This window comes from Ovis canadensis, chromosome 1 (genome assembly GCF_042477335.2).
Source record: "Ovis canadensis isolate MfBH-ARS-UI-01 breed Bighorn chromosome 1, ARS-UI_OviCan_v2, whole genome shotgun sequence".
NCBI classification, from domain to species: Eukaryota; Metazoa; Chordata; class Mammalia; order Artiodactyla; family Bovidae; genus Ovis; species Ovis canadensis.
Genome location: NC_091245.1, coordinates 218,999,793 through 219,015,802, shown reverse-complemented (window position 1 = coordinate 219,015,802; position 16,010 = coordinate 218,999,793). Strand labels below are relative to the sequence as shown.

The 16,010-nt window shown below is 41.3% G+C and overlaps 1 protein-coding gene across 19 annotated transcripts in view; it reads right to left on the bottom strand.

Annotated features, from left to right (window-relative positions):
* The window catches only part of PLD1 (phospholipase D1), a 284,818-nt gene that overhangs the window by 55,317 nt on the left and 213,491 nt on the right, over positions 1-16,010 (bottom strand). For all 19 annotated transcript variants that reach the window (XR_011250438.1, XR_011250449.1, XR_011250462.1 and 16 more), the window contains 2 exons: positions 11,212-11,365; positions 1,681-1,798 (listed from right to left, as the gene is read on the bottom strand). Coding sequence is in view for 16 of the 19 variants with exons in the window: in XM_069560117.1 (XP_069416218.1) it covers positions 1,681-1,798; positions 11,212-11,365 (272 nt within the window). In the remaining 3 variants the exon portion in view is untranslated. The remainder of the gene's footprint in view (positions 1-1,680; positions 1,799-11,211; positions 11,366-16,010) is intronic.

Below are 16,010 nucleotides of genomic sequence, written 5' to 3'. Positions count from 1 at the left end.
AGTATGGGGAAAAAAAAAAAAAAGATAGATCCTATATCTGATCTATGGGGGAGGGGTGCTTCTCAGGTGGCTTAGTGGTAAAGAACTGGTCTGCCAATGGTGGAGATCTGGGCTCAACCCCTGGGTAGAGAAGATCCCTTGGAGGAGGGCATGACAACCCACTCCAGTATTCTTGCCTGGAGAATCCTATGAACAGAGACTCCTGGTGGGCTACAGGCCATGGGGTCACAAGAGTCAGACGTGACTGAGTGACAGCGCACACATGCATGTTGAATCTGCATTATCCCGTGACCGACCACAGGATAAGGTCAACCCAGTGGTGAGGAGATTCATGAGTGATAGCCCGCTTTAAGGTTAATTGTTTTGGATAATAATCATCCCTGCATTTCACTGGAGGTTCACGTCTAAAAGAAAAATTGTATATTTTCTCTAACTTTTTATTTTGAAAAATGTTCATGTCAGTACCTATACTTACAGTTATCAGTTATACATGTATTTTGCTAATTAAAAATAAGTTTCACATAACACTTCACACCTGAATACCTCAGCATGCATTTCTTAAGAATAAGGACATGTGCCTATGTATCCACAATACCATTCTCACACCTCAGAAAATCAATTTCATGTCATTTAAGATATGGCCCATATTGAGATTGATCTGATTATTCCCCAAATGTCTTCTAGAGCTGTTACTCCTCCCAATCCAGGATCCAAACTAGGCTGTGCCCTGCATTTTAAAAATACTCCACACACATGACCTATTTAATCATGGCCTTGAGTCCTCAGTATGAAATATGTCTATGTAGGTAATTGTTGTTTCATTAGAAACATGAATTTTTGTGTTCACAGATGAATTTTCTGTGCTGAAGGGAGTCTGGAAGTCAGAAGAATGCCCTCTTATCCTGTTTATGATAGACAGTCACATGATAGAGTCAATGGATCTCAGCTTGAATATTTTCTGTGATAGAAAGCTAGCTACTTCATGACATAACCTGTTCCAGGGTTGGGGGACTCTTAACTCTTGCACACCCTTTGTCATCACTAATGGATGGAATGTACTAGAAGAAGCATTTGGCTTCCCTAACAGATGAAGCTGGTTTTAAAACACCTTTCCAAAATTACAACTGTCCAAATGAGGGAGTTTCTCATTATTAATAAGCTTCGTCACTAGAATGGATATAATCTACCATGTGCTATGTACTAAATACATTTAACAGATTATTTTTTATCCTCATGACCACCTCATGAATATTCCCTCCAGTTTATAAGAGAGGAAAGAAAGGAAGGCTCAGAACATGAAATTACTATACACATACTCATGCCACCAGCAACTGTGTGAGCTGGGCTGAACCCAGGTCTGACTCATTTTTTGATCCCATCTGCTTTTTCTTTTTATTGCTAGACATGTGCAAAGTCTGGGTAACCACCTGCTAAGGATGCTCATGATGGGATTCTGGAATCTGAGACCAGAATGCCACTGAAGTCTCTTCTAAACCATAATCCATGGCTCTTTTTGACTCTGTTTTCTTAATGTCTACAAAGAATTATTTGATTATAATTTGGAGGTATGTTGTGTTTTTACACTCGTTAAGAATACTCTGTACCAATAACATGCAGAAATAATGATATACTTTTGTGATGTGATTCAATTTAAAAAGGAGGAGGATATGAAAATCTCACCTTATCATAAATTGTAGCATTTCGAGCTGCTGTTGAAACCCACACCTCCTTGAAGAATTTGTCACTCACTGGATCCTGAATGTCTTCACTGGGGCCAGAAAGATAGCCGAGAACAACCCTGAAATATAAGTGTCCTCCTGAATGAGTAACTGAGACAAAAGCAGTTTGTTTGCAGGCACTGTTTCAAATGGTACAGTAATTCAGGCACTCAACCATACAAGCCTATTTTTTTTTTTTTTCAAAAGGAAATTAAAGGAAGCCATGTGTCCACAAGAGAAAAAGACAGCATGTACCCCAATGTTCATTGCAGCACTATTTTCAATAGCTAGGACCTGGAAGTAACCTAGATGTCCATCAACAGATGGATAAAGAAGCAATGTTACATATATACAATGGAATATTATTCAGCCATAAAAAGGAGTGCATTTGAGTCAGTTCTAATGTGGTAGATGAACCTAGAGCTTATTATATAGATTGGAGTAAGTCAGAGAGAAACAAATATTATATATTGACACACATATATGGAATCTAAAAGATGGTACTAATGAGTCTATTTGCAGGGCAGTAATGGAGATGAAGACAGAGAACAGATTGTGGACATGTAGGGGAGGGAGCACGTGAGATGAGTTGAGAGAGTAGGGTGGGACGAATTGAGGAAATATACACATTACCGTACGTAAAATAGATGGCCAGTGGGAATTTGCTGTATGACTCGAGGAACTCAAACCAGTGTTCTGTGAAAATTTGAAGGTGTGGGAAGGGGTGGGGGGTGGGAGGGAGGGTCAAGAGGGAGACACATGTATACCTATGGCTGATTCATGTTGACATATGGCAGAAACCAACACAATATTGTAAAGCAATTATATTCCAATTAAAAATAAATAAATATGCAAAAAAAGACTAAGTGTGTGTCTTTATGAAAAAAAGAATCCTAAGTTGCAAAACAAAACAAAAAACCCTAAGTTGTTATAATGCTTGAAAGTTTTAACTACTAGTCAAGAAAGACCTTCACTTCATTCTAAGAGAGTCCTTGTAATTTGGCCTAGAAGGGTGAGGACCTTGGAAGATAGGACTGGCAGTCAAAGAATGTGCCAGCCAATATGCTGAGCCCTTTCCAAAAATGATCTCAGTAAATCCTCAACAGCCTATGAGGAAGTAACTATTAAAAATTTTTTTTAAAATAATAAAAAGGGAACAACTATTATTATTTTCCTTTTACAGAAAAGGGAACTAGGCACAGAAAGTTTAAGTAACTCTTTCAAGGTCATACAGCTTAATAAGCTGTCAATCTGGGACTCCAACCTGGATCACCTAACTCCTAAACCTGTGCTCTTAACCAAGACCCAACCTTCTTACCCCCATTTTTCCCTTCTAACCTTCCCTCTTCCCTCCCTTGGGCCAAGAACTACGCTGAACTCTAGGGTATAGAAATGAACATGAAAGACATGGAGCCTCTCTGGGTGGAGTTATTTTGGTGGGTAAGATCAACATCGAATAAAGAATCACCTTCAGAAGGAATTGGTTAAAATGTGGTAAATACCAGGTGTGTTTTAAGAGTATGAGATGGGAGTAGCCAGGGAGTCTTTTCCTTCCCCACCTACCATCTTTCAGGATTCAATGCAAGATTGCCTCTAAACAACTTCTTATGGCTCCTCCTTCTCCCATTTCCTATTTCTCCCAGTCAATCTTTCTTCCCTTGTGCCCCACACTGTGCTTCACATATGCTTTGCTTTTGTCAGAACACCTGCAATATTCATGCACTTTTTGCTTTTAACAGGCCCATCTCCCAGTTCTAGTGCATAAATTCTTTGAGAGAACATGATTTAGTTGGTCTCATATCCCCAGAGTACCTGGCATAAAAGAAGACATGCAGTAGATTGTCTGAGTTGATCAAATATAAACAGAGGACTAGAAATAATAAGAAATTCTCAAGCAAAGCAAGACAAATTTCAGAGGTCTTATTTGAAAATGATAAGAGCTCTTGTACTTACATAAAGCCTGAGAGTTAAAAAGCACGTCTATTTTAATGCTGTGAGGTTGATGGTGCATGATTCCCATTTTGCAAATGGGAAACAAAAGGTTGGAGACATCCTATTAGCAGAGCTAGAATCTAAGCTGAGTCCAAAGCCCTTTTCTCACATGCCTGGCAGTTTCAAGGAATAAATACAAAGGCTTGTGCTGCTCTGGAAACAAGCGGAGAAACAGGTCTCAGAAGGGTTTTCGCTTTTATACTCCATGAAACTGGGACGCATTGTAGGCACTGGAGCAAGGAGTGACAGAATCTGACTTACATATTACGAAAACGGCTGCTGTGTTGAGAACAGACTGTGCAGGGCGAGGGCTGAAACACAGAGACCCGCTGGGAGTCACCGCAGTGATCTCGGTGGGAGATGATGGTGGCTTGAGCAGTGGAGAGGAAGGTGGGGAGATCAGGTTTCACTGATGCAGTGGACATAGAGTGTGACAAAAATAGGCATCAGGATGACGAGGGCCTTGGCTTGAACAACTAGATGAAGGTAGTTGCCATTAGCTGAGATGAGGAATTCTGTGGGTAGAGTCAGTGAGGGAAGACCAGGAATTCAACTTGGAACCTGTTGGGACATCTATTAAATATTCAAGTGGTGAAACTAAGTAGGCAGTTGGATAAATGAATTGGAGTTTGGGAGAGAAGGTTTGGCTGGAGATGTAATTTTGAGAATTGTCCGCAAATGTATACTCATAAAGCCATGTGACTGAGTATAGACAGAGAAGAGGACCTCAACAGTAGGGGAGAGAAGCAGCAGTCAGTGAGGCTGCAGAAAAGCCAGAAGGTGAGTATCCTGGACCAACACAGCGTTAAATTCTGATGAGAACCAACCGTTGGATTTAACAGGGTGGAGATCACAATACTGTTACCCTCTTAGTATTTAAATATGTAGATTTACATCATCATTTTTAATGACTGCAGAATTTCCAGTTATGTGAAAATTTATTTAACTAGCTCTTTTATTATGACCTTTTGGGTTATTTCCAGTTTTCCATTATTATAAACAAAGCTATAATGAACATAATTTATTCATCACATATAATTACTTTGTGAATTTCTATGATTATTTCACTCAGAGAAATTTAAAAGTTAAAATTCCTGGGTCAAACATTATGCAAAATTTACCTCAGGAAAGACTGTTCCAACACACATAATATTTACCATGTGTGTTCTCCCCAGTCAACTCCAATATTACCAATACCTAAAAAAGCTCAGTCAGATTATGAGGATAAAAAGGCATCTCACTTTAGTTTTAAGCTGCACTTTTTCTATTGTATAAAAATTCTCTGAAAGGGAATTCCGTGGTGGTCCAGTGGTGAAGACTTGGTGCTTTCACTACGAGGGTCTGGGTTCAGTCCCAGGTAACTCAGATCCCACACGCCAAGTGGTGCAGCCAAAAAATAATAATAAATTTTAAAAATTATCTAAAACAAATGAATCTGGCACCTGGGCTCACTATGATTCTTAGTGTTTTACAACCTCGAAATTCTACTTCTACTTCAAATTACGTCTTCTAGGTGGTGCAGTGGTGAAGAGTCCACCTGCCAGTGCGAGAGAGGCAGGAGACACGGGTTCCATCTCTGGGTCGGGAAGATCATCTGGAAGAGGAAGCGGCAACCCCCTCCAGGATTCTTGCCTGGAAATTTTCATGGACAGAGGAGCCTTGTGGGCTGCAGTCCATGGGGGTCGCAGAGAGCTGGACATAACTGGGCACGAACACACATGTGCAGACTATACAGGGATAGCTTTCAGCAAAGATCCTAAAGGATGATGTTTGCACACAGAGGCTGCTGCGCCTTAAGACCCAAAGCAAAATGTAACTGTGTCAAATCTGAAGGACAGTGCAAGTTACAACAATAAGCCAATTATAATAATGCCTTTGATTTGGGTCGGGTCTAAGCAGCTGAAAACAGCAAAAAAGAATACTTCTGTGACTTTGCTTTTAAATGAGGACAAGAGGTGAGGCAACGTGTCTGTCAAGTTATCAGTTAAGAACTTGTGAGTAGGAAAAGTATTTATATAAGCCTATAACAGATAATATTCAGTAATAAGTTCTTTTGCCTGTCAGTTTAATTATTAAAAATTTATATTAAAAAGTACAGTAAATATAATATGAAGTACCCTGGGTATTTGGGGATTAAGGTTTCAGAGAAAATGAATTTGGTTTTGTGCCGATGTGAATAATGGCAATTATTGAATGTTTGTTTACATTATCAGTGGGACAGTAGGAAGGGCACAGAAAATTGTCTGTTCTTTCCACTGCTCATGTCTACCACTGTCACTGATTCTGAGCTCTACCTGTGTGGCTAATGGTTTCTGTTGAGTGATGGCTACATCTGTAAAGTCTGGATAATTTTCTAGGACTTAATGAACTGTTTGGCATGTAGTTGTGACATACAGGGCAGTACTGTGATGGTTGATTCTATTTAGAACTGATGTCACAGCGAAATGTGTCTCTCTATTTTTATTCAAAAATAAGCCAGATGGGAAATGGATTGAAGTTGCATTTTTTTAAGGAGGAAAATGGCTCAACTCTAGGTCACAATGTTTATCTTTGAGGTTATTTCCCAGTAAAAAGAGCTAAAATCAACATAAGGTTTTCAGGGTGGTTTTTAATGTATTATTTGTGTCTGCTATTGTGGAAGAGTGAAAATGCTTGTTCAAGAACAACTGCTGCTTTAAGACAGTTTAAAAGTTGCCAGGAAAAATCAAGCAGCTAGGGACAAACTTATCACGAAATGTACAGAGTCAGCAAAAAGCTAAAAGGACAAGAGCAACAATGTTTCAGTTCAGTTCAGTAGCTCAGTCGTGTCCGACTCTTTGTGAGCCCATGGACTGCAGCATGCCAGGCCTCCCTGTCCATCACCAACCCCCAGAGCTTACTCAAACTCATGTCCATTGAGTCGGTGATGCCATCCAACCATCTTATCCTCTGTAGTCCCCTTCTCCTGCCAGCATCAGGGTCTTTTCAAATGAGTCAGCTCTTTGCATCAGGTGGCCAAAGCACTGGAGTTTCAGCTTCAACATCAGTCCTTCCAATAAACACTCAGGACTGACCTCCTTTAGGATGGACTGCTTGGATGTCCTTGCAGTCCAAGGGACTCTCAAAAGTCTTCTCCAACAACACAGTTCAAAAGCATCAATGCTTCAGTGCTCAGCTTTCTTTATAGTCCAACTCTCACATCCATATGTGACTACTGGAAAAACCATAGCCTTGACTAGACGGACCTTTGTTGGTAAAGTAATGTCTCCGCTTTTTAATATGCTGTCTAGGTTGGTCATAACTTTCCTTCCAAGGAGCAAGCATCTTAATTTCATGGCTGCAATCACCATCTGCAGTGATTTTGGAGCCCCCTAAAATACAGTCTATCATTGTTTCCACTGTTTCCCCATCTATTTGCCATGAAGTAATGGGACCAGATGCTGTGATCTTAGTTTTCTGAATGTTGAGTTTTAAGCCAGCTTCTTCACTCTCCTCTTTCACTTTCATCAAGAGGCTCTTTAGTTCTTCTTCACTTTCTGCCATAAGGGTGGTGTCATCTGCATATCTGAGGTTATTGATATTTCTCCCGGCAATCTTGATTCCAGCTTGTGCTTCTTCCAGTCCAGCGTTTCTCATGAGGTACTCTGCATGTAAGGTAACTCAGCAGGGTGACAATATACAGCCTTGACGTACTCCTTTTCCTATCTGGAACCAGTCTGTTGTTCCATGTCCAGTTCTAACTGTTGCTTCTTGACCTGCATACAGATTTCTCAAGACGCAGGTCAGGTGGTCTGGTATTCCCATCTTTTGAAAAATTTTCCAATTTGTTGTGATCCATACATTCAAAGGTTTTGGCATAGTCAATAAAGCAGAAGTACTCCTGCTTCCAATAATGAAAATCCTAAAGCATTACTGAAGAATAAAAATTTTGAAGAAACTGAAGTACATACCTTGTTCTTCAATAGGATGGCTCAATATTATAAAGACATCAGCTCTTTTTATGTTAATCTATACTCCAGTATTCTTGCCTAGAAAATCCCATGGACAGAGGAGCTTGGTGAGCTACAGTCCATGGGGTCGCAAAAGAGTCAGACACAACTTAGACACTAAGCAACAGCAACAATAAATATACTGTAGTCATGATCAAAAAACTAAGGAGGGAACTTGAATAAACAATGTTAACGTTCATGTGGAAGAATGAATAGGAGTAGCCAAGGTTATTTTGGAAAAAATATACTAATGTGGGGAAGTGGTATGGTAGGAAGGAAGCAGTATTAAAGTGCACAGTTATGATAATTAAAATGATACCACACTGGCATGCAAGTCAACAGAACTTCAATAGGAAGCAGTAGAGAGTACAACTAGGTTAGGATGTACGGCAATTTGGTACAGCATAAAGAGGCACTGCAGGCTAGAGAGGCAAACAGTACTGTAGTCATGCACTTCCGGATCAGCTGGTTTCTCCAGCAAAACGAGTTAGAGTCTCTACTTCCTTTCTAACATTAAAATAATTTGCAGATGCTGAATGTAAAATATAGTATCAGGGACTTCTATGGTGGTCCAGTGGCTAAGCCTCCACACTCCCAAGGCAGGGGACCTAGGTTCAATCCCTGGGGAGGGAACTAAATCCCACACGCCATAACTAAGAGTTCACACGCCACGACGGAAGATCCCGTGTGCAACTGAGACCCAGTGCAGCCAAATAAATAATAAATAAGTAAGTAAATATTAAAAAATAAGTAAATATAAAAGAATAAAAAGTAATATTAAACAAGCACTAGAAGATAAAATGTAAGGAAATAGGAAATATTTTGTCTTGGGTTGGGGAAGCTAGTCTAAGCATATTTATTAAAATGGGGAGAAAAAAGAAAAAACTGATAGATTTGATTAATAAGAGTTGAAGTTTCCCCCAAATACTATAAACATGATCAAAAAGCAATTGGCAAGTCAGATTTGCAACAAATGGGAGAAAGAAATTAGCCTCTTGTATACTTAAATTCCTTATAAGTCATTTTAAAAAAAGCGAAACATTCCAACAAAATGGACAAAGGATATGAATAGTCTAGACAGTTTACAAAAGAACAAGTACAAATGGGTAATGGATACATTTTTAAACTCTCAAATTGCACATTTTTAAAAAAAGGGAAAATTCATTTTGAAACCCAACAAATCGGCAAAGCTTAAATAAAATAACAGAATTCAGAAAAGATGGGAGGAAAAAGTCCTCTAAAACATTGTTAGAGATACAATATGAAGTCAGAGGGCAAAGGAAACTACACACTTCCTTTGGCTAGAAATTCCAGGGCTAGGATTTAGTTAAGGCACAATTAAGGCGGTGAGCAAGATGCTTCTACAACCACACCCACTTTTGTAAGTCAGTGATAAATCTGGGTGTTACTGAGGTTCTCCTTAAAGAAATTATGGCATACTCATATGATGTGGAGAAGGAAATGGCAACCCACTCCAGTGTTCTTGCTTGGAGAATCCCAGGGATGGCAGAGCCTGGTGGGCTGCCGTCTATGGGGTTGCACAGAGTCGGACACGACTGAAGCAACTTAGCATATGATGTGATACAATGCAGACATTAAATGCATTACAATGTAGCTATTAAATGCTATAGAACACAATGACACGGAAAAGTGTGTGCAACATTGTTTAAATAATAAAGAACTTTGTGGAACTACAAGAACCTATTATGTTTAAAATAAGAAATACAACACAGTGATATTTATGTATAGAAAAAAGTGGAATGAGATACACACCATGTTAAAATTATTAGCCCTGGGTGGTGGGATTACAGATAAATTTAATTTTCTTATTGCTTTTCTGTGTTTGCCAAATTTTCTATAATGAAAATATGTTGAAATCAGAACTCTCTGCCTCTATAATTATTATACATTTAGAAATTTATAAAGAAGCCCACACCTTTAAAGAGAATACTTAAGTTCTCATGGAACTGAAAAGGTATGACATTTATCTCTAGTTTACAGGAGGAAATATTTCTTTCCCTATATAACCTACAGTAGGCAATCAATGGGTTGATTAACAGGATACTAATTTTAAACTCTCCCCTCTAAACAAAACAAATTTACATTAGAAGCTAATTGAAATATCAATAATTAGACAAAAAGTCTTACTGGCAAAATAATTAGTAACAAATGTGAATAAAAACAGAGGTCTGACATATTCCGAGGGATACATTTGCTGAGTTCCTGGGGCAGAGGGAGCAGAAGGAACTGAAGCTTGGTTCTCAAAAGCCAGAGTCTGGAGTGGGTAGGAGGGAAGGGCCTCTAGCATCTGCAGGAGGTAAGTGCTGGCAGTGTGTCTGTCTGCCAGTGAGCCAGTTTCCAGAAGTGACTGTTAACTGGGAAAGGTGACAACAACAGGACTGCCACCGTGTGTGTGCTGCCTTTCCCCAGAAAGCTTAAAGCACCACCTTTAACTGGGGGCACTTGTCTGGATCTCACTGTAGAGACCACACTGAAATCCCGTCCTGGCCAATATAGCTTTCTGCGTGGGCTTCAGTCACTCAGTTGTGCCCAACTCTGTGTGACCCCATGGACTGCAGCCCACCAGACTCTTCCGTCCATGGGATTCTCCAGGCCAGAATACTGGAGTGGGTTGCCATTTCCTTCTCCAAGGGATCTTCCTGACCCAGGGATCAAGCCGGGGTCTCCTGCATTGCAGGCAGATTCTAGAATCATACAATTGTGGACTTCCTGAAAAAGCTTACACGTGGGAGGGTGGTTGGGGTGTTTCACAGACAGTGGGAGCTCAGTGTGTCTGCATTGACTGGGCAGGAGGGAGAAGAGATAAGAAGCCATTCAGAAAAAAAAAAAAAAAGCCATTGTGGAGGGAACAGAGAAGCCACAGGATCTGAGTGAGGTTCTCGAAGGATCACTGTTCACTGACACTGGGATACAGGGGCTGGGATGGGGCCAGTTAGCGCCGTGCTCAGTGAAGTTCTGAGGAACTTAACTGAATGAAGGACTCATTTAGGACCACACAATCCTTGGTTCTCAGCCCAGCGCTCTCTCTGCTGGACCACAGATTTGTTTAAAACTCACATTTTTCTGTAGAAGATCAGGAATCTTCTATGCCTGGAGTCATCTCAAATCTGAGAACTGAAGTTTACACATTTAAATTTAACACCAGTAATCTCTAGCATTCTCCTTTAGTGATTTTAAAAATCATACCCTTGTATCACTGGAACTATTTCAATTTCTAAAAGTGGACTCACTATAAAAAACTTAAATAGACACTAGGTGGTTTGACTTGGTCCTAAATCTATTAATAGATTTAAAATGCTAGTTGTTTTTTTTTTTACACATAAAAATAATAAAAGCTATTAAAATAGGAAATGCTTGTGCCCCACACAAAGCCATTTTGCACCACATCCTATGTTCTGGGGACACTGTTTTGAAAAAAGAAGAACCTGGAGAGGGCAGGTGTGCTGAGAGTTAAGAGGCTGGGCTGGGTCGCAGTGCCTACTGCAGAGGGACACCCAGCTTCAGGGACCCACCGAAAGCACTGAAGCCGAAGTCCTTGGGCAAATCGACCAGCTTGGTACTCTCTTCCATCCATTACCGAAGGGACTGTCTCCGTGTCCTGCACAATGACAGCCATTTCACTGTCTCGCTTGCCCAGCATGCTTCGGTCATTTATGTTGGCAGAGCCTATAAGGAGAAACAGTGTAACTGAACAATTTTCTTGTCGAGGTAGACACTCTCTTGTCCTCCACACTTGATTCTTCCTTGCTAAATAAACCCTCACTTTGTTTGGTTATCAAGAGGTGCGGTGCTCTAGGGAAGCAGTGACCTCCCTAACCCAGGGGTGAATCTCGATCTGTCTAAGTCAACCATGGTCATGACATTATTTCTGCCAGTGACTGCTTGGAAATAGGCACTTGTCACGATTCCAGCCACTGTAACATGAAGGCAAATCTGCCAGGGGCTTCTGAGAAAGTTTTCTACTTCTTATTAACAGAGACAAGAACAGGATGTCTCTTCCAGTCTTTGGATACTCCGGCTTGAAAGGTTGTATGAAAGCATGATTCTAGGAGCTGCAGCAGCTCTTTTGTAACCAAGAGGACAAACAGGTAAAGACAGCAGAACAGAAAGAAGAAAGATTCTGGGTCTTTAAGTCACTGAACTAGCCAACTCTGGAACTTCTTAACCTTCTTCCCTTATCTTTTCTATTGTTTCACATACCTCTAGCTGAATTTTCTATCTTGTGGCTCAAGGGATTCTAACTGATATAATCATTAAGCACACAAAGAAACAAGAATGCTTACCAGTTCAGTTCAGTTAGCTTTTATACTTAATAATTAAATTCTGCAGACTTTAACTCATGGTCATATAATTATAAATGTCAAAATCCAAGAAGACCTTCACAGCAATATAATCCACTCTCAAACACAGACTATCATTAGTGGCTATGAGTTTCCATTCTCTTGCCTCACTTGAGAGGCACAGCAATGGCTTCTGCATCAACTTCTCTCCATTCTATTTTCAAATCCAAATGAGCTGAGAATGTCAACTTTCACATGTATTTGAATATTAATTCAATGTGTATCTTCTGCGTTCCTCTGTCATATATTGTTACTTTTTCTGCATTAACCATCATGGATCCACACTTTTGAATCCTTGAGGTATTCTACAAACTACAGAAGGGCCTGGCTGATTCTCTTTTTCTTTCTTGCTCCTCTTGCTCTAGCCCCACGCTCCACTGCTTCTGCAGGCTCAGAGCAGAAGGGTCAGGTTGAAAGGAGCTCAGGGCTACCCTCTGTGATGGGGCCATCAGGGTGGAAAGTATTAGCCCAAATGGCAGGATGCTAGACATGAGAGGAAGCCAGCTCCTCCTAAAGAGACTTCACTGCCATTTGCCACAATATTGCATGCGTGGATGCTTGCTAAAGCCACTTCAGTTGTGACTTTGTGACCCCATGGACTGTAGCTCGCCAGGCTCCTCGCAACCCACTCCAGTTCTCTTGCCTGGAAACTCCCATGAACGGAGGAGCCTGGTAGGCTGCAGTCCAAAGGGTTGCAAACAGTCGGACATGACTGAGAAACTTCACTTTCACGCATTGGAGAAGGAACTGGCAACACACTCCAGTGTTCTTGCCTGGAGAATCCCAGGGACAGTGGAGCCTGGTGGGCTGCTGTCTGTGGGGTCGCACAGAGTCGGACACGACTGAAGCGACTTAGCAGCAGCAGCGTATGTAGCAAAGAAGCCTCCTCTCTGCGTGAACTGCCCCTTACCCAGGTGTGTGAACTGTCAGGGGTGAGGAGTAAGGTCCCCCAAGTGCTGCTTAGGGGCTTACCAGGTGGCTCAGTGGTAAAGTATCCGCCTGCCAAGCAGGAGACACTGGTTCCATCCCTGGGTTGGGAAGAGCCCCTGGAGTAGGAAATGGCAACCCACTCCACTATTTTTGTCTGGAAAATTTCATGGAAGAAGAGCCTGGCGGGCTTTACAGTCCTGCTGCTGCTGCTGCTGCTGCTAAGTCGCTTCAGTCGTGTCCGACTCTGTGCGACCCCATAGACGGCAGCCCACCAGGCTCCTCCGTCTCTAGGATTCTCCAGGCAAGAACACTGGAGTGGTTGCCATTTCCTTCTCCAATGCATGAAAGTGAAAGTGAAGTCACTCAGTCGTGTCCGACTCTTAGCAACCCTGTGGACTGCAGCCTACCAGGCTCCTCCATCCATGGGATTTTCCAGGCAAGAGTACTGGAGCAGGGTGCCAGCTCCTTCTCCATCTATACAGTCCATGGGGTCTCAAAGAGGCAGACATCTGATCGAGCAGTGCTGGGACGTCACTACCACATGTCCCCAGCAGAGGCCGCTGTCGGGCCGGGGCTGCTGAATTGGGAAGACATTGCTCTTCACTGTCTGGCAGCCTGAGCAAATGAGCCCTCTGGAAAGCCTTCTACACAGAGAAGCAGGCGCGCGCGCACGCGCGCACACACACACACACACACACACACACACACACATTTTCACACCGGTCCCCCTAGACTCCCTCTCAGCACTGTGGGCCCCACACTCGCCAGCAGAGGAATGCATTGCTGGCATTCTGAACTAGAATTCTTAGAGGGTGTGTTTTCTTGTACTTCCAGGGTCTGTCAGCAGTTTCCCAGGGCACTCTCGACCGCACTGGATAAGTGAGCTGTGCTTCTCTTGCGCTCACGCTCAGTCATGTTCGACTCTTTGCGACCCTTTGGGCTGTAGCCCACCAGGCTCCTCTGACCATGAAATTTCCCAGGCAGGAATACTGGAATCCTCCAGGGGATCTTCCACACTGAGAGACGGAACCTGCGTCTCCTGTTTCCTGCCCTGTAGGCAGATTCTTTACCCACTGAGCCATCAGGGAAGCCAGGATAACGGAGTTGGCCTCTACTTATTAGGAATGTGGAGAAGGGGAAGAGAAAACTTCAGATGAATTTAATAAATGAGATACTAAAAATGAGATATTGATGGAGGCAAATATTATTTCCCTTTTTGTTGTTAAACATTCCCATATTCTGAAAATCAAATTCAGAACAGCAGGCTATAGTATTAACCCATTTCTACAGAAAATATGAGGAAGAAGAATGGGCAAGGACTCTAGGAAGATACACACTCAAGAGTTAAGGGTGGTGAGTGCTTTCTGGCAAAGGGAAGGAGACACTAAGGGGAATTTTGACCTGTTACTCTATGTGAGTCCTTAGAATTTGAATTGTTTTCAACAAATGTACTCTGTATTTTTATGGTGACTGCAGTCCCTTGGTTTATTAGGACATTGTCTTGATAATTTAAAACCACTTAATTTTTGGAAAATGACCTTTTCTAAGCCTGTTATTAGGAACTTTTTAAATACTGTGAAATATAGCAAAATAGAAAAGAGTATATGAAAACTTATAAGTACAACTTAGGTAATGACTTTAGAAAATCATCAAATTTATTACCCAAGCTGAAAAACAGAACATTACCACATTCTAGAAGAACTCAGCTATCTTCCTGTGGAAGTCCTTCCCCTCCCAGGAGAGAAACTTTATATAGAATTTTGTGTTCATCATGCTAGGATGATGTTTTCCTGAACAAACAAGTTTACTTTGGGCTTATTTTTAATTTGTGTAAATAGAACCATATAGTAGATAATCTTTGGAGACTGGCTTCTTTCATTCAACATCATATCTTTGGGATTTATCTTATACATATCATAATGCATTATTTTCCTTAAATGAGCACCCACAAACCTATTTATTCATTCTACTGTTGATGGATGTTTGGGTTGTTTCCAGAGTTTTGCTATGAGACACAGTTATGTTCTACATAGTGGTGTATATGTTTCCTGATGTACACATGTGGGAGTTTCACGGGGCTCTGTACACAAGAGTGGCGTCCCTGGTGTTGCTTAGTATTGCCAGCACTTGGACTGTCTAGTTTTTGATTTTTGCCAATTGGTATTTTGAAAACCTGTTCTTTTCCTCATTACCATATTAATGAGGATGAACATCTTTCGAATATTATGGGACTCAGATATGTCCTTTTTGGGGGTGCTCCTATACAATTCCTCTGCCCATCTTTCTTTGGATATTGTCTTTCCTTGTTGATTTAGTTCTTTATATGTTTTGAATGGGCTTCCCTGGTGGCTCAGAAGGTAAAGAATCCACCTGCAATGCAGGAGACCTGGGTTCGATCCCTGGGTTGGGAAGATCCCCTGGAGGAGGGCAAGGCAACCCACTCCAGTATTCTTGGCTGGAGAATCCCCATGGACAGAGGAGCCTGGTAGGCTACAGTCCACGGGGTTGCAAAGAGCATTAAGTGCGTCACAAATACTCTTCTTTCAGTTTGTGGTTTATCTTTTTATTTTACTTATATAGCATATTTTGATGAATAAAGTTCTGAATTTTAATGCAGTTAAATTTATCTGTCATTTCCTTTGTGATTTTGCTTTTTTTAAATGTCTTGTTTAAGAATTGTTAATTCTCCTGTGATAGACAGAATAATGACCCCTAGAGATGACTATGTCATAATACCCAAAGTTGGTATGTTATATTACATGGTAAAGGGGAATTAAGGCTGCAGATGGAATTAATAGATGGTGCTAATCAGCTGACCATAAAAATAAAGACATTATCCTAGATTATCTAGGTGTTCGGTATAATCACATAAGTCTTTAAAAGTAAAGGGAATTCAGAGAGAGATGTGGTTACAGAAGAATGGGTTGACACTTGGAGGACTTTCAGAGATGTAACATTGCTGCCTTCAAAGACAGAAGAAAGGGACCACGAAACAAGGACTGAGGGTGGCCACTCAAAGCTGGAAAAGACAAGGAAATGGA